Source organism: Tubulanus polymorphus, chromosome 10 (genome assembly GCF_964204645.1).
Source record: "Tubulanus polymorphus chromosome 10, tnTubPoly1.2, whole genome shotgun sequence".
NCBI lineage: Eukaryota > Metazoa > Nemertea > Palaeonemertea > Tubulaniformes > Tubulanidae > Tubulanus > Tubulanus polymorphus.
This window is the reverse complement of record NC_134034.1, coordinates 10,570,212-10,594,031: the sequence shown is the minus strand read 5'-3', so window position 1 is coordinate 10,594,031 and position 23,820 is coordinate 10,570,212. Positions and strand designations below refer to the sequence as shown.

General features: G+C 40.5%; 2 protein-coding genes across 2 annotated transcripts; both read left to right on the top strand.

Moving 5' to 3' along the window:
• The first annotated feature begins 255 nt into the window (after window positions 1–255).
• LOC141911595 (trans-aconitate 2-methyltransferase-like) lies at window positions 256–4,258 on the top strand. Its single transcript, XM_074802581.1, has 4 exons — window positions 256–450; window positions 1,080–1,370; window positions 2,481–2,655; window positions 3,955–4,258. Exons 1-4 carry the CDS (start codon window positions 256–258, stop codon window positions 4,122–4,124), a joined length of 831 nt encoding a protein of 276 aa, XP_074658682.1. The 3' UTR covers window positions 4,125–4,258.
• A 1,749-nt stretch (window positions 4,259–6,007) lies between these two features.
• LOC141911594 (uncharacterized) lies at window positions 6,008–23,082 on the top strand. Its single transcript, XM_074802580.1, has 16 exons — window positions 6,008–6,106; window positions 6,702–6,831; window positions 7,547–7,737; window positions 8,396–9,020; window positions 9,720–9,913; window positions 10,540–10,603; window positions 12,067–12,189; window positions 12,634–13,361; window positions 13,843–13,904; window positions 14,381–14,489; window positions 14,827–14,980; window positions 15,403–16,041; window positions 16,480–16,550; window positions 16,875–17,009; window positions 18,945–19,033; window positions 20,116–23,082. Exons 1-16 carry the CDS (start codon window positions 6,008–6,010, stop codon window positions 20,162–20,164), a joined length of 3,462 nt encoding a protein of 1,153 aa, XP_074658681.1. The 3' UTR covers window positions 20,165–23,082.
• Window positions 23,083–23,820: the final 738 nt, after the last annotated feature.

Genomic DNA, 23,820 nt, shown 5'->3' with positions numbered 1-23,820 from the left:
TACGTCTCCGATACGAACCCCCTGGGCGGAGTAATTTTCAAACAACAGTTTTCATTTATCAATCAAAATCAGTCCTCTTACGATAAGATCACTATCATTCGGATAATTCGCACGTAATCATGTCACCGTCAACTTTATTTTCTATATCTTTTTAAATAAACAAGGCCATCTCCAAAGAACTGATGGGCTATTCATGTATATAGTGCAAGTATTTGAATATACTAGTAGTATAACTAACGCGTTTAGTGTGTCAAAATGAATCCGAACGCAGAACTTTATTCAAATAACAACGATTGTCAGAAAGAATGGGCTTCAAGAACTTTATCGTCGCTTGAATTGAAACAGCGCGCTTATAAACACGTCCTCGATATAGGATGCGGTACTGGAGAGGTCACTAACGTGTTACTGAACCGAATCAACGATGTTGAAAATCTTATTGCTTTCGATAAGGTAAAAATGTAAATATGGATTCATTGCGGGTTTAGTTTACAAAAGAGGCAGTGGTCAGTTTCTATACAGGGTTCATACTGATCAGGGGCTGCAGTTTCTGGAAATGTGATTTAAGATAACCAGCGGGTACATGCCATGTAGAACTATAAAGCGAAAGGGAAGGCCAACTCCGTGACGTCACTATACATTTGCCTTAGCTATCTTCGAAATTGATCAGCGCCCTCACCCATGGCGATAAACAATAGGTTATAGTGTCCTATGACTATATCTACTCGTTAACTCTGACCAGTTTTTGAGCAAATACCAGATTTCGAGTGAGCATTTCCCGGTTTAAGCACCTCTCTAAAAGGAAGGGTCTTGTTACATAGACCATTATCAACTTTATCTAGGGGCTAATTCAATTCATTTTCAATTGAGTTTAAATCTGGATTACAAACTTTCTACAGGCCGCTTCTATCAGGTTTACAGATTACAAACTCTCTACCGGCCGCTTCGATCAGGTTTACAGATTACAAACTCTCTACCGACCGCTTCTATCAGGTTTACAGATTACATCTGAAATAGGTAGAGCGTATTCTGACCGAAGCCAATCAAAACCTGCCTATAACTGTATTTTTGTTTCGCTTCAGTTAGAATCAATGGTTAAATTCGCTCGATCCGAAAATCCGAATCCTAAAATTGAATACGTAATCGCTGATGTGACTAAACCCGAATCGTTCAGCCCGGAATGGCGACAGAAGTTTGATTTGATAACTGCATTTCTAGTCTTCCACTGGACTCCGAATCAGTATTCGAATTTAGAAACGATAAAATCTCTACTGGCACCAAAAGGTGAAGTGATCATTCTTCTCCTTACAGCAGGAACAATCGAATACATGTCTGAAGTAGCGAAATTGGAAAAATGGTCGCATTATTTTGAGGTAAGAAATGTGCGCATTGAATGCTGAAGGTAATTCTGAACCCCATGAATGCGAAAGTACTTCATCATAAATGGCCCATAAATTTTATTCAGCTAATATTCTAAAAGGTTTATATAGTTACAGGGCATCTCCCCTTATGGTACAGCCTTCGGCTTGGAGATGTCCTTTTCTCAAATTGTATTTATGTGTGTTTATTAGTAATTTGTATTTAGAGAGAATAAAGCATTCATTCATTCATGCATATTCACTCAACCATAATTTAGGCAGGTTCCGAATGGTCTCTACCGATTCCGTGTCCTCTGGTGCATTCGTTTCGACCAGAATACACTCTACCTATTCCTTAATAGCGTGATCTGTAAACCTGATAGAAGCGGTCGATGGAGAGTTTGTAATCTGTAAACCTGATCGAAGCGGCCGGTAGAGAGTTTGTAATCTGTAAACCCGATAGAAGCGGCCGGTAGAGAGTTTGTAATCTGTAAACCTGATAGAAGCGGCCGGTAGAGAGTTTGTAATCTGTAAACCTGATAGAAGCGGCCGGGAGAGAGTTTGTAATCTGTAAACCTGATAGAAGCGGCCGGTGGAGAGTTTGTAATCTGTAAACCTAATAGAAGCGGCCGGTAGAGAGTTTGTAATCTGTAAACCTGATAGAAGCGGCCGGTAGAGAGTTTGTAATCTGTAAACCTGATAGAAGCGGCCGGTAGAGAGTTTGTAATCTGTAAACCTGATAGAAGCGGCCGGTAGAGAGTTTGTAATCTGTAAACCTGATAGAAGCGGCCGGTAGAGAGTTTGTAATCTGCAAACCTGATAGAAGCGGCCGGTAGAGAGTTTGTAATCTGTAAACCTGATAGAAGCGGCCGGTAGAGAGTTTGAAATCTGTAAACATGTTAGAAACGGCCGGTAGAGAGTTTGTAATCTGTAAACCTGATAGAAGCGGCCGGTAGAGAGTTTGTAATCTGTAAACATGTTAGAAACGGCCGGTAGAGAGTTTGTAATCTGTAAACCTGATAGAAGCGGCCGGTAGAGAGTTTGTAATCTGTAAACCTGATAGAAGCGGCCGGTAGAGAGTTTGTATTACTAACTTACATGCCATGGATGTTTTTTTTTATTCAGGGATATACAGCTGAGTGGGCGTACCCGTCGTCTGGCTGGGAGGAATTCAGTGATTGGAGATTCCCAGATGAAGTTACCGGATATCGACGAATGGCCGAATCACTAGGGTTTACCGTTAAACAATGCACGAACTCTTTCGCTGATGTTACCTTTCCCGATATCCAATCGGCTAAAAGTGAGCTACAGTAGATTATACTCTCAACTCGAATCCTATTAAGTCGAAAATCCGTTCAACTCAGCAAATGTTGAAAGTTTTTTTCTGGCTCCTATGTTAAACCATACATTGAAATCCACTCTACTCGAAATTGCTTAACTCGAATATTCGTTCAGCTTTTTTTTGGACCAAAATTACGTTCAAACTTCTCTCAACTCGAATATCTTAATGATCTCCCGGCAGCAACAACAAGTATTGGTTAAAACATGCATGTATTGACTTCTTCGAATCGTAAGCTACCGGTAGTAGACAATATATCGCTCATGGAGACATTCAGTCATTCGTTACACAATCTCCAGGGGCCGGTTGCATAGTCATGGCTTAGACCGAAGACCAGTCTAAGACCAACTTAGTTCTATAGCTAATCTAACAACTTAAAACCAGTCTTAAGATTTAAGACCGCTTTTGGACTTAAGTCACGACTGTGCAACTGGTCCCAGCTTGGTAAGCGATCCTAAATACCCGAAAATTAACGGCCCGTTGCCCGTTCACTTATTGAAAAGTTCACTACAGTTATATGGCAAGTGGCAGTTCATGATCGTTCATTTTTCTTCGCACCAAGTTGTAACGATGATATGAAATCCCGGACACTACGAATGAAAAAAGAGTCCGAAATGTTCGCTTGAGTTACCTGTTACGGCCTCCTTCAGCCATGGTCGAAATCCACCAATTACAACGACAAACGACACAAAACGAATGCAGACTTAACTTCAATATAACTTTAATGTGGCAACGGCGAGAACTAACTGGAATGCACATATTTATACCAAACCTGACAGATAAGAATTATGGAGGCGTCAACCCTGACCGACACCAGATCGTTCAATAGACTACATAATACAGATACAAAATCTATACAAAAATATTCATACTTATATACTTATATTCATACTTATAAACCCAACATAACCGATTTACGTATTCTGACGTTTCGACTGTGTCCTAATAGTCATCTTCAGGAATAATGAAAAGTCTACCGTATATATGCATACTTCGGGCTCCCTGGAGATGAATATATAGTCAAAACATCGAAAACAAGTCAGTTTGATTCAAGGAAACATTTCTGACATATTTTGTAATGTTTATTTCATCAATAAAGAATTGCTCACAGTTATTTACATACAAAATGTGTAATATGTAACTATTTATCGATAGGTTACTACCCCGAGACAAAATGACTATAACATCTTACACAGTATGAGATTTTATATCAATTTTCCAGTAGCTTAAAAATCATGAATCGCTGTCTATTTTTTTCAGGATGGTTTTGTGCAATTTTACCTCAGGTGAATAGGATTCCCGAATCACGACTACCAGAATTCATGCATGACGCAGTCGATATGTATACGCGAAAATATCCGGTCGACGAAAATGGAAAATTACACTCAGTTGCTTCCGCGATTGCTGTACATTTACACAAAACGACCTAGACGATAACTTTGAGTGATTATCTAGACTCAAAGATACATGAAATAACGCCATTTACGCAAGTCTTTAGGGGCAAACGAAGAAGTCCGACGATTCGAATTTCATACGGTAGAATCACGACATACTTAATATATAAATATCGAAACTATAAGAATTTATTAAGGACCAGATTTTACACTTTTCGACGAAAGAACATCGCTGGTCATATGTATAAGTTACTGATTACTGATCACTGATTACTAAAACCCATTTTCAAGGAATAACAGCAAGTATGACATGTCAAGAACGACATACCCACTATTGCACAATAAAACTATAGGTGATATTGACCAGAGAGGAAATGTATTTGGACAACTGTTTATTATGGGCAAAGAAACCAAGGTTTCCATTAATACAAGAAGTGGAATGAGTATTAAAGCCGACTCAATTATGTGACCTCGGGTTGGACGGAAAAATTATACAAGAATGTTTGAAATCAAATCGGTGACCATTAGAATCCCAAACATGGGTAGCCACAGCACTTTGGGGCTTTTGATTAATCATGTCTTTCTTATGTTCTTTAATACGAACACTGAGGGAGCTAGTCTGAATACCAGTCGTTTTTACCGGTTCCCGATTGTTTGTGGAACGACGGCTAGGTACTAGACTATGAGGGAGCGACCAGTTTCTCCTAAATAAAATTTATCACAATCTTTTTTTCGAAAAATAAATGTTAGCGCCTCAAGGACTAGAGATTCTAGTCCTTTCAGAAGGAAGTGCACCAGACGGAACGCGTATGATCATTGGCTGTGACGAGGCATCCGTCGCTTAGAATCAATCTTATCACGTATCATATATCACTGATCATAAAAAACTATGATTTTCCTTGTCAAGCTTTGTTCCATTCTGAGTCTCATAACCGCCGTTTGATTCTTCATCCCGATCTACCAGGCGGTCCGTATTCAGAGTCCAAAATCCACATCCACCGTCCGACCATTAGGCCAAGCCGTCAATCTGATTCTCGGAATCATAAATTAATCGCCACCGTTATACTATAGAAAAAAGAAAAATAAATCTGATTTTTTTCTCGAATTATGACCGAAAACGTGGATTAATTGAGTTCTCATATTAGAAGTTAGTTTTTACGTGTCGTAATTTGTCGAATTTGAAATTTGATTCGTTTCAGCTTTAACTGCGTCTAAAACACCGGCTAAACAATCGATCAACAAGTTAAAACAATTCAATCAATTCAATTATATTTTATTACGACAATTTTTAGGCTAACGATTGACCTTTTGTTTGGGCACTCCTTTATTTCCCTAGTGTTTGATTTTAAACCTGTAGCTTACTTCATAAAATACCTTATGCCATCCGATTCCTACCCTCTCAACACAAAAATGTGCAAGCGAAGCAAGCGAGAGCCAGCGTAGTAGAAGTGTACGTGTAGTCTGAATTACAATGAATACCAGTCCGGACTATAATTTGTATGCACAGGTTCCCCTTTTGTTTGGGACGAAAATCTATCGAATCTAGGGAAAAGACACTCCAATTTTTCTAATGAATCAAGTTTAACAAAGCACTGTAACTTGAGTAGTAGGCCTACCAGCCATTGTTCCCCAAACAACGTCTAGGGCTAAAGTGCGCTTTAATCTTTTTTCATCCAATTAGGCGGTTATCGAATTAAGAACCAAGTTTAGCAGCGTAAAGGCTAAAAATGCGCTTATAAAACCACAGAATTACCGGTTTACCGAGATAAACAGTCCGGATATAGGAGGAGCCTACAGTAATTGGGATATGAGAGTGATGCAGACGCTTCCAAGAAATTTGAAATTTTCTCCTTTAAACCTCCTTTTATCTAGGAATGACCGATGTTTATTCTCTGACTCTTATTTTCCGACAGCAGAAAATGTCGAATAAGCGGCCGTCGGAGGCGTCGTGGGATAGCGATGAAGATGTTCTAACTCGAGACATGACCGCCGTGCATGCCTTCCCCGTCGTTAAAACGGTACGGTTCAAATTAACTCAAAAAATAACTCGGGGACGTGGCCAATGACCAGGAAAACTCGGAGAATCAGAAAAATTTAGAAATAAATCAGCGAATTTGACCAATTTTGTAAAAAAAACACCTGGAAAATTTAGGAAATTTGGATAACGATATTGACCACATGTTTCTTTAGCAATCATTGAATCTAATGGAAAATGAACTGTAACATTTTAAACCTAGAAGATAAGATAAAAACCCACTATTTAAAAATTAAAAGAAATCTAAAATCGAGAATTTATTTATTGAAACAATCTAAAATATAAGAACACGACGTTTCGATCTCACAATAGAGATCATCGTCCGGTGTGATGATGACGATGACGATGGTTTTTATCTTATCATGTGTTCACCACGTTTGAGTGTGGTTATCGTACCATTAAACCTAGAAATTTCTCTGATTCACTTGTGGGGGGGGGGGGGGTTAGGGGTGTTAATAATGTGTAATCGCATTGAAATATCGGTGAAAACTGAGGGGATTTGTAAATTTGTAGTAAGTGGCGCCACCCTGTAAACTATTAACCATTGCCCTGATCGTTCCCGCTCTGATTACACGCAGGATTGCGGCGTCGCCGACGATATCGACGAGGACGCGTTGCTAGGTTACGACGAAGAGGAGATCGTTGAAGAGGTCGCCGAAGATCAACTGAATGCCGAAGATGTTTTAGAAGTTATTGATGTCGCCGAAGGTCGGTGCTATTTCATTTATATAAAAGAATTCAACCCTTTAAAGTATAATTTCCTCAAAATTAATTGGGGCTCGCGGTAGTCCTGAAAATTCTGGAGAAATAAGCAACGTAAAATGAATTTTTTCAAGGCTTGATATCTTAAGTTTTGCGTCTGAAACGATCAGGGGCCGGTTGCACAGTCAAGGCTTAGTCTTAAGATTAGACTAAGACCAACTTAGTTCTATAGCCAATCTAACTACTTGAGACCAGTCATAAGATTTAAGATCACTTTTGGACGTAAGTCATGACTGCAACTAACTGGCCCCGGGCTATCGAATTTTCGAAAAATGTGGTCTGAAAACTGAAGCGGTGTTAGTGCTGTAAGGCCGTAGTATTTGTTTTCAGATATTTTCAATTCTGCTTCAGCGAGTATGAAATATCAAACCTTTCCTCAGAACTGGGCCCAGAACTCGATTTCAAATCTGTGAAATACCATAAATCAGGGTTCTTACAGATCAGGGAATTTAGAAATTCAAATTCCCTGCAGCAGGGAATCTGGGCATTTTCTTACGGAAATGAGGGGATTCTGAGATTGAACATTTTTGGTCTTGAAACCTTCAATATGATGCATAGGCCTGATGTATCACCTAAAAATTGAACCTGTTTCCTTGAAATGAGCAGATGTTAATGAATAAAGTTTTAAAACGGTTTCGTTTTTTTTTTTTTTCAAACGAAGATGTGATCGAGATCAGCGAACCGGTCGAATTGGACGAGGAATTATCTCAAGACGACGGCGGCGGCGGCGTGGTTTATTCGCAGACGTCGTCGCAGCACGACACGTCGATGTCGTCTGCCGTTTACGATCAGTCGCAGCTGGCAGACGACGCCGATCAACAACACGATTACAGCAACGAGTCTCGAGATCAGGTGGGTTATAATGGCCGACTCCATAGATCCCCCATGACATCACCAAGACAATCAATAAAAACTTCCAGAAAAGATGTCTGCCTCCATAAATCCCCCTATGACATCACCAAGACAATCAATAAAAACTTACAGAAAAGATGTCTGCTGCCATAAATCCCCCTATGACATCAAGTTGATTTATAAAGCCCCCTTCAAATCTATCAAATTGATCTATTGGTACATCTAGAAAAGATGTCTTCTATCATAAATCCCCCTATGACATCACCAAGACAATCAATAAAAACTTCCAGAAAAGATGTCTGCTGCCATAAATCCCCCTATGACATCAAGTTGATCTATAAAGCCCCCTTCAAATCTATCAAATTGATCTATTGGTACATCTAGAAAAGATGTCTTCTACCATGAATCCCCCTATGACATCACCAAGACAATCAATAAAAACTTCCAGAAAAGATGTCTGCCTCCATAAATCCCCCGACGACATCAGCAAGTTGGTGTATTGGTACATCTAGAAAAGATGTCTGCCAATCCCCCAATGACATCATCAAAGCCCCTGATGTCGTCATCAAGTTGGTCTATAAATCCCCCTATGACATCATCAAAGTAAGATAGTTATGAGCCTCAATAAAACGATCGATTTGATCTTGTGATTTTGTAGATCGAGTTACCGCATTTAGAAGATGGTGGCGCCACCGTCATCGATCAGGCGGACGAAGAGGAAAGCGAGAGCGACGACGACGAGCGAGGTCGTGGGGGTAGAGGGCGCTTTACGTCGGAGCGCGCCGTGTCGGGTACGGTGATATCGTTGAAGAATGCGACGCGTGGTCGCGGTGATATCCCGGACACGCTGCCCGAGCTGAGCGCCGAGGACCAGGCCCGGGTCGAGTCGTTCATGACGTCGGGAAAACGACCGCGAAAAAACTTCCGCAACAAACAACAACGAAATAATAATAACGCCACGGCGCCACCCGGTGGCGCATTGGTGAACCAGGCGCCGCAGCGCGTTATGACCATCGGGCATGCCGTTCCGCATCGGATGTTCACACCAACGCCGCACCATCATCATCAGCAGCAGCAGATGTTTCCTCCTCCGCACAGGCATCAGATGCAGCCTACGCAGCATCAGATACATCCTCATCAGCAGCATCCTCGCCATCCTCATCATCAGCAGCATCATCATTTGCCGCAGCAGCAAGCGATACCTGCTCCGCAGCCGTTGTTATTGACTAAAGTTTCCCAGTCACCGGCTCCACACGGTCCTAACGTACAGCATTTAAACACATGTAAGTACTGAAATTTGTGAGACGTTGCCCTCTCCTAGTTTACAGTTGACCTTAACAGTCGTCCTGTCCTAATTAACTGTCGCCCTTAACAGTCACCCTGTCCTAGTTTTCTGTCGTCCTTAACAGTCACGCTGTCCTATTTACTGACGTCCTTAACAGTCACCCTGTCCTAGTTTACTGTCGCCCTTAACAGTCACCCTGTCCTAGTTTACTGTCGCCCTTAACAGTCACCCTGTCCTAGTTTACTGTCGCCCTTAACAGTCACGCTGTCCTATTTACTGTCACCCTGTCCTAGTTTGGTGTCACCCGTAAAGTTGTCCTGTCCTAGTCCTACACCTCTTCTTCAGACTTTGTATTTGTGGTTTGGACGATCAGTTTTTGAAAGTGTACCGATAAAATTTCTAATGTCTGGTGTTTGTAGTTCATTTTCAATTGAAAATGTCTCAGGTGAAGTTCTGAACACATGTGAAGTGTGGAAAATCAAAAATTGGAAGAATGGTGATAGATTATCAAATATCTGAAGGGTTGGAGGGTCCAGGCTATAGATGAGTACCTGTTTTAGTAAATAGAAGTTTAATGTCTAATATGTCAAGGTTTCTTCTCATCTACAGTTATGGTATAAATTCCAACGAATATCAGTCCAAGATTGTTATCAAATATGAAATTATATATATATATATATATATATTTATATTTCAGTTCCGCCACCGGCGTCGCGAAAGATTCTGATCAACCCTCATTTCCGTGGCTCGAACTCTCAACCATCCGGACAGTCTGCCAGCGGTGTGCCGTGGGATAACGCTGGCCCCGGTGGATTCCGGCAACAATTGGCGCCCCATATGAGACAAGGTCAACCACCTCCCCATGGAGAATTCCAGCCTTCAAATCAGCGAGTAAGTACCAGCATTTTTGAATTTTTCTGGAATATTTAAAATCGCGACTGGAAGCCATCTTTATAATACTACAATGAGTATTTGGCTTCCTTTGTATATATACCAAACTGGCAACCATCTTTATTTACTACAATGAATATTTGGCTGACTGACTGCCATCTTTGAATATCAAAATGTGCGTTTGGCTGACTGACAGCCATTTTTTTATACTAAAATGTGCATTTGGCTGACTGACAGCTATCTTTATCTTTATATACTTAAATGTGTGTTTGGCTGACTGGCAGCCATCTTCATATACTTAAATGTGCATTTGGCTGACTGGCAGCCATCTTTGTATACTAAAATATGTGTTTGGCTGACTGCCAGCCATCTTTGTATACTAAAATGTGCGTTTTGCTGACTGGCAGCCTTCTTTGTGGTATGAATTGTAATTTGAATTCGGCAGCCATCTTCTTAATATACAATAATGTGCATTTAGTAGACGGGAAGCCATCTTTATATTTCTGCAATTTTCTATTTACGCCATTCAATTTCATAATCGAATTTTGCGGCTGAATTTGTTGAAAAATTTCGAGCTTTGGATTTTAGTTTCGATCGTAGTTTCTGCACGCTCTATTTCATTTCAGCCTAATCCGAGTTCTTCGTGGCCACCTCACAACGGACCGTTCATCCCCCCGCCCCAGTATACAGGTCAGTCAGAATCGAATATTTCATCCGTAAATCTCGATACATCTCCGTGAAAGTGTTCAGGGGTCCTACAACTCCTTGATTCCTTGAAAACTCCTTCTAAAGGAACAATGTTTTTCAAGGTCCTTGAATATCCTTGAATTTGAGCAAAGTGCCGAAAAGTCCTTGAAAACTCCTTGAATTTTGAGAAATTGGCAATTTTTTGGCTCTAGGCCGAGTATTTATACACAGATTCCCCTGAATTAAATGGTTTACTGAGAAAAACAGTCCTGATATTAGTAGGAGTTGACAGTAATTGATATATGAAAGTGATGCAAACATTCCGTGAAACATTCCGTTGAAATTTTCTCCTTGAATTCTGGAATGACTGATTTGTAGGAACCCTGGTTATCCCTAGCTTACAACTATTTACGTAGATATCGAATTTACGCATTATCGATATATTTTCTCTCTCTTTCTTAGTCGTACATTCCCCTCCCGTTCTGTTATTGGGAAGTAAGTTCTACTGTAGTTAGAGCACTGCTTCTGAGAACGCCCGGCACGACCCTCGCGGTTCCACGACGTACTGAATCCGGTGCAGTAGTTTTCGACTAATATTCTACTATAGATTTGAGATTCGTTTTCAACTCCGTATGTAGAACTTAGAGTGAAATCTTTGCCGTGAACTGCGGAACCAGTTCGGCAGTTCGTTGAAAATCTACGGTTAAAATATCGGAAATAAAATTGAATTTCGAATCTATCTCGGACTGCGGAACCGTTGAATATTTGTTCAAGAACTAGTTGAAATGTAACTGCGTGTGACGAGGGTTCGTGTCGTTCTCATTCACTGTCACTTCATTCGATCATCTCTGTGTCCGTATATTTGTTTCATCGTTATTGCTGCAGCGGTCAGTTGCACAGTCATGGCTTAAATTCAAAACCGGTGTGGAACTATCTTAGTTCTATAGGTAATCTAACAACTGAAGACCAGTCTAAACTCATTTTGGTTTTATAACCAAGTTATCAACTTAAGACCAGTTTAAACTCATTTTTGGCCTATAGCCAATCTAACAACTTAAGACCAGTCTTAGCACATTGGTTCTATAACCAATCTTACAACTTAAGACCAGTCTAAACTCATTTTTGGCCTATAGCCAATCTAACAACTCAAGGTTAGTCTTTCGGTAAGTTCTTTACCATATCTAGAAATTCAAGACCATTTTGGGTCTATAGCTAATCTAGTAACTTCGGACCATTCTTAAGACCGGGTTATTTCAGTTCTTTAACCAACGAGTGTAAGACCATCTTAGTTCTATAGTCAATCTATCAGATGAAGACAAGTTTTAGGGTTTAAGACTGCTTTGGACACAGAAGTCACGACTTTGCAACTGGACCCAAGTTCCTTTTTATTCCCGGACCTGGCTCTATTTCCTGGACCCGACTCTGGCTGCTGGTATTCACCTGTTTCATTCGTTCTATTGTTTAAGGTGCTCCGCCGTGTACTCACGCCCATACAGCCATACCATCCTTACATCAAGTCAGGCCACACCCTCCACCTGTCAATCAACAGCAACGATTCGACTTTCCCAGACGAGACCCGCCACCTGGTGGTAAGTTTTAACAGTCCAGTGCTTGTGTAGCTACAATTAGTTCCTATTATTACTAGGGTTCTTATATATGGGAGAAAAATCCGGGAATTCTCAAGTCGGGGAAATTTAATTTTTGGTGTCTTGTTGTTCTTGCTGGTGACGAGTGCCACTAGGAACCTCTTGATAAGAAACAGCCCTCAATGAGGATATCTTAATAATTGATAACAACTAGGATATCCCGGTAATTCAATCAGGGAATGTTTGGTTTCGGGTCATGGAATTATCGATTCCCTGATCTAGAACCCTGTATCAATGAGGACTCTGTAGTCAACTGCGGCAGTCAAGGATTCCACTTGCTGCACCGCAGCGCAAGCTCCTCTCGTAAATCAAGTTGTTAATTGATTCGATTGTATCGTTAAATTCTTGATTGATAAATGTTTATTAATTTCGATGAAAATTTTTCAGGGCATCTCATGAATCCGCATCACCATCATCATCACCACCACGTCCTACAGCAACCGGCTACGAACAGCCCTCAACTCGGGCCATCCATCACAGGGCAATACAACGATCTGCATCCCCATTTACAGCAGCAGCAACAGCAGCTGAATCCTCCGCATCAGCAGCAGCATCAGCATCGCGCCCCTCGCGATGATGGTAACATCCGACCGCTGTTGGTGCAGCAGCAGCAGCCACCGCGCCAAGCGGTGCCCACCATTCGACACGGTGTCCGTCCGTCGAATATTCACCACAATCCGCATGCGCCACAAGATCGACCGTTTCACCAACACGGCACGCGCCCGATTCGACCGCAGCACGCACCACCAGCGCGCCATCGAGGTGGCGGTATTAATCGCGGCGGCGGTACTATTCGACCATTGCTGGCGTCATCTGAACGCCAATCGCCAAACCGACAACCCGTCGCCGGACAACAACAACAATCAGCGCCACCTACGAAACGTCGACCGGTACATCAGCGACTCGGGATCGGTGGCGCCGCCAAGCAGCAGCAACAAAAACAACAAAAGCCAAAAAGTCCAGTGAAAACGGAGATAATGGTGATCGAACATCGTTTAGGCGGCGAGGAGCAGACGCATTTCATAATGGCAGACGTGAAAGCTTTAAAAATGGGTCAATTTTCGCAGACGTCGCACGCGGTCGTCGACCGGCAGTCGGAAACCGGTCAAAATCAGGTATTACATACATCACACGTCGGGGAAAAACTCGTAAATATACCGTTGTTTGGAAATGTTTGGGAATTTGATAGATTTTATTCTAATTCGGGGTGGCATAGTTCTGGGATGTAAATCAGTTGCTCTCAAGGGCAGCTGCTTTCTTTGATAATTTCTTTTTAAAATCAATGTTGCAACCAGTCATCTGTCAAAGTGTTGATGTTCCTGTAGTATGATGATATCTGTTAATTTTTGCAAACGCCTAATTTCGAATTGGGGGAGAAATTGAAGACACGCATGAAATATGCAGGGGGGCGTGCGGGGCTGGGGGGTAACTTGGGAATTTAGAATTCATGTAACTGTGTCAACCATGGCTGCAATTTTCGAGGGATGTTTTTTGGACTGACTACTTTTTCTCTCAAACAAGTAGTTAATTAGTATTCAGAGTTAGAGACAGTTTGACACAGTCATTTTTTCATCAACGATATATTCGATGTTTCAGACAAACACTGAACCGCAACAAACGATACAAACAGTTATAGGACGTACAACGCAGCCATCGCAGTAAGTCGCAATATAATCAACGTGATGTCATAGGGGGATTTATAGAAGCTGTCATCTTTTCTAGAAGTGTCTATTGATCAAATCAGTCGTATGTAATTTGATGATGTCAAAGGGGGATTTGTGAAGCCAGACATCATTTCTAGAGTGTCTAATAGACAAATTGGTGATGTCAAATCGGTAGTAGATAATTTGATGATGTCATAGGGGGATTTGTGAAGCCAGACATCATTTCTAGAGTGTCTAATAGACAAATTGGTGATGTCAAATCGGTAGTAGATAATTTGTATAATAATGATGTCATAGGGGGATTTATGGAGTTTTTAGGTGTCTAATACTAGTAGGCAAGTTGATGATGTCATATGGGGAATTATGAAGGTAGACATTTTCTGGAAGAGTCCATAGATCAATTTCGGCGATGTTTAGGCCGTGTTGAATTTCATTTCTAATCGTCGTGTTTGATTTATATTCGTACGCAGGATGACATCATCGCAGCTCAGTCGACCCCTGAAACGTTCCTCCGGCGAAAATCTGGCCACGGAAACTTCTCCGAGTAAAAAGCCGATGTTGGCGTCATCTTCGGACAACGTAAGTTCAAACTCACTCAGCGGTCGATCCATGTGCGTGGTCATAGCCTCTCAGTTCTTTATACTACTAGATTTAAGACCACTCTTGGACTTACACTGGGAATTCCAAGATTCGTGTTTTCTTCCTGTTCAGGGAATTCTGACTCATTTCTTGAAAATCAGGAAACGTCTGTAAATTTGAATTCCCGAGGAACCTCTCTCTTGATAAGAAACATCTCCCACTGAGGATATCTTATAATATCGATCGGGGAATTTTTGGTCGAGGGTCGGTGAGAATCCAGGTGTGCCGACGATTAGCTCTTTTTGATTTCGGTTGTATTTTTTCCATCCGTTGACAGATGGCGCTAGTCGACGCGGAGTACGAGCGTAAACTCGAGGAACAGAAACAACTGCGAGAAGAGATCAAACGCAAAAAAGAACAACGACGAGCCCAGCAAGCGGGGGAGAGGATGAAAGAAGCTGGATTATCAGCAGCAGCTGCAGCGGCAGTCGGTAAGCAGATAGACCCTCAATAGACCTCTCGTATCTAAAACGAAAGCCCTGACTTGGAAATCAGGGAAAAGTCGCAGAATTTTTTTTTCATAAAAAAAGTCAGGGAATCCTCTTTAGTAAAAAAGCTTTAAAAAAATCTGCGAAATATGTTGAGCTATCTAGATAAAATTAGTTAAAAGTTTTCGTCTATGTCTTACGTATTTGATCGTTTTAATTGATTGAATTCTTAGCAGATCAAGTCAGGGAAAACTGCTTGCATGTCAGGGAATAGTTTGGGGAATAGCATGTCAAATAAAACTGGCCACCCTGTCTGACAATAGCCCCACTCTCTGACTCTGATAATACCCCTCCCCAAATAAACCGACTGAGTCAAAAAAATGATCGGATGATACTAAAACAATGCCGTATGTTTATCATTTCAGCTGAAGCACCGCATCCTCTTCCGTCGTCGTCATCACGGCAACCTCAACAATCGGCCAAGATAGAAACGGTGGCTCCGCCTATTTCTCAACGAGCGCATCATCCACCCGGTGGTGGGGGTCGCGGTGGTGGCGCCAAAACGGCGAAACAACGCTCACTGGCGCCGAGCAATAACCTAGTAATCGTGCAAAATCAGGAGAGCGCAGCCGCCGCTGTCGATAGTTACCCAGACGACGCACGGCAGACGATACCGACTGTTTTAGCGGCTCGGCCGAATATCCAACAAGGTCAAGGTCAGCAACGCGCGTCGACGAAACTGGTGCGTTTGAAAAACGGACGCTTGTATAAGCTGCGGCCGAAATCGGCGGCGGCAACGTCTGCCGGTGTAGGGTCGCATCAAATGCAGCTGCCAGGCAACGGGTCGCAGCAAACGTCGACGATCTCGGTCGCGGCGTCGGCGCGGGGAGGCAAATCACGTAGGCAGCTGCGAGGGGGCGGAGTCGTACGCGCGCCGCAACCCGTCAATCAAACGAACGATGAACCGGCGCCGATTTTAGCGCGCGCTCGTCGGCAAAAACAAAAACAATTCATCAACAATCAACTGCTGCTCGACGCAGCCGAACTGACACCAGATGGCGCTGGTAGGTGAAATGAAGGGTTACAGGGCGGCCACTTACCTGGAAATCGGGGAAAAGTCGGGGAATTTTCTTTTCCTTAAGAAAGTCGGGGAATTTTATCCCTAGGGGTAAATCCTCAATCTGGGTGACAACCACCATAGTAACAATGAGAAACCATGGTTATAACAGACAAATTTCAAAATGTTCCCAGGGACTATTTTCCTTCCACATCTATGAAACCCAGCCCAGGAGAACAGGAACTTTGTTGAGATAGCTATGGATCGCACGTAAAAACAAACAGTTAATTGATCGGATCCTTAGCAGATCAAGTCAGGGAAAACAATGCGCATGGCGGGGAATAGTCAAAAGAAAGCAACTGAAATTAAAGTGGCCGCTCTTAATTAGTTCACTGTAAATAAACGCATTATTATGAATGTATTCGTATTTGCTTATTGTTTGTAGAAGGTTTACAACAAGTTCAACGATTGGTGACGATGGGAAGAGGACGCACGAATCTCACTCATTCTAACCGGGTACGTGTTCACAGCTGATTTGAATACATGCATTAATTATGCTAATTAGTTGAAATTTATTTGACTATTTGCATAGATTATGCAAATAAGGACTATAGTATCCTAGTGTAGGCTCAAATTCTACAAAAATCTTCATGAAAGTTGTCTGCAAATTATCAGTACTGATTTGCATTAATTATGCAAATTAGGTCTTCAGTATTTTTGGTTAAAACTCATAATTGTAAGATAATTGTATCCAATTTTCATGATTTAGATATTTACGTAAATCGGGATAATTCATCAGATAGTTGTTCTTACGATCTCTTTCAATATTTTCTCCACCAGGTGGTGCTGGGTCAGGCTGCCGGGGGTCGTCAGGTTTTGAAACCGAGTCTACGAATGGTTTCCATCGAGAATCTGTCATCAACGACAAATTCGGCGAGTTTGCGACAGTTGTGTATGAAAATAGGCCCAGTGCAGGTCAGTGCTGCTTCCTATACTCACCCTTGTGGTCAGTGCTATTTCGATCAACTCACGATTGGTAGAACACTATATCCGTGTTGACGCGATGAGGAGAGAATCCCACAATGATAATAAAAAGTCCGAAAATGAAACTTCGAGATAGTAGTTTATTTCAACGTTTCGACTATATCCTAATAGTCATCTTCAGGAATAATGAGATACAACAGAAATTATGAGATATATATACAATCCAGAGACAAAGAGACTATTCCTAGAACATGTTGAATCTGAAATATTGCCTCTTTACACTGATATTCACCCTAAAATCTGGCTCAGATATGTTGACGATGTTCTGGCTTTGGTTCCCTTTGACTTCAATGTTGATAACTTTCTTATATATTTAAACTCCCTTTACCCGTCTCTGGCTTTTACCTATGAATGGGAATCTAATAGTAAAATACCTTTTCTGGATGTTTTGATTTTTAACTGTGGATCCTTTTTGAAATTCGCGGTTTATAGGAAACCTACCAACGCTGAATCCTACCTCCATTACTTCTCTTTTACTTCTCCGGATATTAAACTCGGTTTAGCTCAAGGATTATTTCTTCGCGCTTTGAGAATTTGCGACCCCTCATTTCTACCCGATGAAATTCACCATATTAACCAATCTCTCAAAAAACTTGCCTACCCCGATTTCCTATTGAAAAAAGCTCTACTTAAAGCTCGTACTACGCATTTTAGAAATAACAACCTTAAAACTCCTACGTTGGCTACCGATAAACAGCCTATCATTGTACCGTATGTACCTTTCCTCGAGAATTCTAAAGTTTCTCTTCGGTCACTAAATAAACAACTCATCTTTAAATACAATAATAAACTTAGTAACATATTGATTAACAACAAACCGAAAACCGAATCCCTAAACTGTGGAATTTATAAAATACCTTGTAAAGTTTGCGACAAAGTATATATAGGAGAAACAGGTCGGAATCTTAATCAACGCATAAAAGAGCATAAATTAGATGTAAAAAACTTTAAACCTGAAAGCGGAGTTGCTAGTCATGTTTTTCAGACTTCACACAATTTTAATTTTGCTAATGCTGAATTAATTTACCCTTGCAGCGATAAAACTAGAAGACATATTTTGGAATCTGCATTAATTATTGAAAATTCGAACAACGTTGTAAACCTTAACAATGGTTTTTCACCCCATAATAAACTTATATCAAAATTCCTCTGTAAACTGGTTAAACTCAACACTTGATTTCCCCTTTGATTATTTGTTATTTGTTCTCTCATCAATTTCGTCTCTGACTTACTTGTATTCACCTTTGTTTTAATTTAAGTGCCCCCTAGTTTGTCTTCCTTTTTACTACTGACTTTAAGTTTCATTTATATTTATACTCACTATTGTTGTTTATAATCACCCCTTAGTTTGCTTCCCTTTAATCTATTTTAGCGTGTAACTGTTTCTACGTTAATTTTCCTTTAGTTTGTATCATCTCTGATTACTTGAATTAGTCTCTTTGTCTCTGGATTGTATATATATCTCATAATTTCTGTTGTATCTCATTATTCCTGAAGATGACTATTAGGATATAGTCGAAACGTTGAAATAAACTACTATCTCGAAGTTTCATTTTCGGACTTTTTATTATCATTGTGGGATTCTCTCCTCTTCGATCAACTGTTTCTGCCATGTATGGTGGAGCTGACGAATTGAACACGAGTTGGGTTAACGTTTCGAGAAATTTAAATTTTTTTCTAATCCATTCCGATTGTCATCGGTAACACCTGATCTTAACTATGATGTTGTGAAAAATCTGGAATGTGAAAATATGTGAAAAAGTCAATGTGGAAATTCCAGTAGAATTCGTCCGACAGACCTGCGCTGGACAGGCCCACCTCATTCACCGACGTGATTTTTATTCTAGCTTATGTTGTTATTTGTAGGATTTGCATATTGATCCCGTATCGCGGAAAGGTCGAGCTTTGTTTGTTAAACCGGAACACGCGTCTAAATTCGTCAAAATCTACAACAGGTCGGTGTTTGATTTACCCTTTCAGCGCGTCTACACCGCAGTGCGGTGTACGAATCAGTGATGGATTTTGCTAGTACACCGCACTGCGGTGTATTGATGTAATTAATAATTATCTCTCTTAAAAAATGGCAGCACCTGTTAAACAAAGTGAAATACTAGTAACTAACGATACACTGCACCGCGGTGTAGATGCACTGCAGTGGTATTCCCGTTATTCAACACACTAGGGTGGAATTTTTTAAAATTTTCAAATTATCTCCAGCACTGTAGGGTATTGATTAGTAAGCACTGAAAGGGTTAAAACTCCTGCTCTAAAAACTATAACGAACAACATTCAGAAATTCGCAACGTAAATAGTAGAGCTATAGTACCATTCAGAAACAATGTCTGCCTTCCTAAATACCCCTATGATGTCATCGAATTTATAAACCGTATCAGAATTGTTGTCCGCCTCCATAAATCATCGTATGACATTTATGAGTAAAAGCCACAGGTGATGATTTAAAAATCTATTTTCTGACAGTTTCAAACTTGACTAAACTTCATCAGCAGAGAAATGAAAAACAAGAAAATTCTAATAAACTATTTGATGCCTGCAAAAAATGTAGAATTTTTGGGATAAGCTAACGTGGAATTGCGAATTTGAAATTGGAAGTTTTAAGAAATTTGGGGAATTATGAGATTTGGCGATTGGGTAGATGATACAGGTCTTCGACTGCAGTAGTGGTTTCATTCAAAAAATCGTCAGAAAAGTAGTTGCGCAAATCATGAACTAAGTAACGAGACGAGTAGTACTGTATACGTTAACTATTTATTTGACGCACGAGCTTTCGCTTCTAATGAATAGAAGCTTCATCGGGTGAATGAGTCAAATAAATAGTTAACCTATACAGTACTACTCGTCTCGTTACTTATTTTAAACCTGGTTAACACGGCTACTCTACGAATATTCAAATCATGAACTGTTGGTTTCGCTCATTAACTCTGTCGAGTACTGAGATCGACATCGGTCTCTTCCAGTCACCCTATGACATCATCAAAACTTTGTGTAAAATATTCTCCCCTTTCATTTATTTTCGCAGGAAAATGGTCGATTTAAGTCATATTCACGTCGAGTTAGTGTCCGACTGATGGGAGCGGATTAGCTGAGGTAGGACGGTTTTAATTTATTCAGCCCGCTGGACGCCTAGATCAACGAACCCTCGGTCATATTCTACAATTTGATAATGTTCTCTGCGTGTCTACTGTTTGTTTCGATGATCCTGAACTTCACCGTGATCGTCAATTCGAGAATGACCGTCCGTCTGCCATGCCGTCGTTCAAATTCAACGATACCGGCTGAAAATGAACTTTGCGACCTGTATTGTGGATTTCTAACACGAGCTCGTCTGTCAGTAGCCACCTACGACCTGTTCCTCCTCTTTGCTGTCGTCAGCGAGATTGAGTCATCGCGATGGAATTGATGAAGAATATGCTTTAAGAAGACATAGAGACCATAGAGACAACAGTTCTTAATAAAATTGACTTGATTAAATAACTATTATCTTAATTACTATCGAACTGTTCTTGGATTAGTGTACTTACCGCACTTACTGAATGTACTTCAGCTTGGAATTCAGACGTCAATGATTTCACAGTTTGTTAACTGAGTATTGAATGCCTTAATGAAATTATGTTCGACACAAATTTATTCAAGATTATATATTCTTGTAACTGCTCTCTCACCACAGCTGTGATAGGAGGAGTTCACCGAGAACCGGTGTGTCGGTTCTACTCACTGCTCTCCTACCACAGCTGCGAAAGGAGTGGGTTCACGAAGAACCCGTGCGTCTGTTCTACTCTGCCTCTCATCACACCTGTGACGGAAGGGTTCACTGAGAACCTACTGCGACTGCTCATTCTCCACGAACCATATCCTATTCGCTATTTCTTCCACCACAGCTGTGAGGGGAAGGAAGTAGTTCACCCAGAAGAACCCCGTACGATCTGTTTCTTCTAGTCACTATCGTTAAAGGACTATAAACTATGATATCGCTTAAACGTTGAAGCGAAAAAGTCCTCACCGCTTTCTCATAATTTTCCGCCCTACGAAATTAAAAAAAAAAAAAATACTGAATTGAGAAGTAAAAACCTACAATACAATGAAAAACGAAAGTCGAGCATTTGACATTTCGACCAAATTCTATGGGCCATTCTATATTTGTGGGTTTTTACTTCAAATAGTATCAGACAGGTTCACTTGTCTATGGAAACCAAACTGAATTCAGTTCGCACTAGCAATCAATTTTGTTCATCACCGAATTGCGCAAAAGTCATCGATATTGAAATTGTAAATAATTCATAATTTCCTTAACAAAATTTCTGAGTAAGTAAATCAAGTGAATAAAGCGTTGACTTGTATATATTTCGTTCATATGGAGGCGTTATTCACAATTTGTTGTTACGTCCATATTATTTATTATGTTTAAATCTACAACCGACAGCGGAATTGTGTATTTAATTCTGTACTGTTGGGTAAATCGATTTTTTTCTTCTTGATATACTTTTCTTTTGTAAATTTCAATGAGAATCTATGGGCCGAAATTCACCGTCGAGATATAACCCTTTCAGTGCCGACTAATTAATTACCGGTACCGAAAGTGCTGGAGATCGTTTGGAAATTTTAGAGAATGTCGTCCCAGTGTGTTGAAGGTGCTGCCATCTTTCAATAGAGATAGTTACATGAATACACCTCTATGCGGTGTACTACACCTATAGGCGGTGTACTAGCAAAGTCGATCACTGATTTATACGCCGTACTGCGGTGTAGACACACTGAAAGGGTTGAAATAAGACCGGTTTTGATTTCGTAGATCGGTTTTTGAACGGGCGAAGAACAGCTCGGTATAGTTTTGATTTTATTCAAAGCGTCGATCGTGGACCGGAGCGGTGCTGGGTACGGTTTCGCGATCGACGTTTCCAAATGTTTTATTTGATTTCGGCAAAGGCAAAAAATTCGCTATGACCCGGTCTTGTCGTTATTCTCGACCTTGGAAGTCGGTTCGTTTGAGCCCTAAAACTGGAGTACGGATAGTGCGCTTCCAGTGGAGGGTTTTATAGTAAATTTGTTCTCAAATTCATTGTACACCAGTTGATAACCCGCTTAAGCCAGATCAGTTTAATCCAGATTTCGATCTAGTCCGGATATTATTCACAGTCCACCTATACATAAATATATGTAAAATATTAATAGTAATGTGATGTTTAAACAGTGGCGTTGGAAGTGCAGCAACTTTTTTCTTTGAATATCATGTTTTTCGACGAAATTAAAGTAAATTCGCCTCGGCAACATAAATGAGAACCTATCAAAAATCGGCAATTGGCCGCCGCGATGATAAAAAATGCTTCCAACGCACCTGCTGTTTAGTCTGAATTTCTCTTAAACCTTTCAGTGCTGACTTATCAATACCCTATAGTGCTGGAGATAATTTGAAAATTTTTGAAAAATTCCGCCCTAGTGTGTTGAAAAACGGGAATACCACTATAGTGCGTCTACACCATGGCACGGTGTATTGTTAGTAACTAATATTTCATTATGTTTGACAGGTGCTGCCATCTTTCAATAGACCAATACACCGCAGTGCGGTGTACTAGCAAAATCTATCGCCGATTCATACACCGCACTGCGGTGTATACGCACTGAAAGGGTTAAACCGGATGAATTTCATTGGTCCCGCATGATCTGAATTAAGTGGGTTCGTTCTACTAAATCGGTAAAAGGTGGTACCCATATTTGATTATGTATTCAGAGCTGCCAACCTTTCGTCGTGAATACAACTGGTTCGATCGCGCCTGCCCGTCTACCCTCATCGTGATTTCCGAGTCTTTTTTCAACGTTTTACAATATCGAATAAACCCTGTAAGCGTTTCGAACTCCGTTCCGAGAGTATTTTTTCGCGCGGCCTTCGTGACAGAGGTTGGCAGCCCTGTTTTCGCACTTCACTTCGATGTGATAAGCAGAATTGCGTTATTCTATTATTTATTATAATGTAAATATAATGTCTCTGATAACGAATAATATATGACAGATCGATCGATTCTGCGAAAAATACAAATTTCGTGTTCAGTTCACTTAAAAAAAAAATTCTCCGTTTTTTTATCCAGTCAAAACCGTTTTGATTGTTATCGCATTGTTTTAACTAGGTATCTCGTCGAATTACGTCCATCTTGCCCAAAGTATTGATATTTTTTAAAGAATTTTTTTAAAGAATTTTTTTTTTTTTTTAGAAAAATATTTACCATAATTTTTTGAAATACGTGTTCATGTTAAGTGTAGCGTAGTTATTCGAAATGGGAATTTTTACAATATTTACATTATTCAGGTTTTTATATATGATGAACAATTTTTATGATATAGTTATCTTTTATGAACCACATATTTACAATGTGGATGTGTGTTTTTTCGTCAAATTTACCAATTTTTATGGACCACATATTTACAATGTGGTTAGGCCTTTATATTTTTCTCTGAGTGAAAATTTACCCATTTTTATAGATCACATATTTACAATGTGGTTATTTATGAAATGTTTGTTGTTCCATTGAGCGTGTTCTATTTTATGGTCCTCCCTGACGCACACAGAGCTGTCAATCATCCCTGATTGTCAGCAACAGTCTCTGAAAATACTCTACTGTACCCCCTGACGCACACAGAGCTGTCAACCATCCCTGATTGTCAGAAACAGTCTCTGAAAATAGTTTACTGTCCCCCCTTGATGCACACAGAGCTGTCAAACATCCCTGATTGT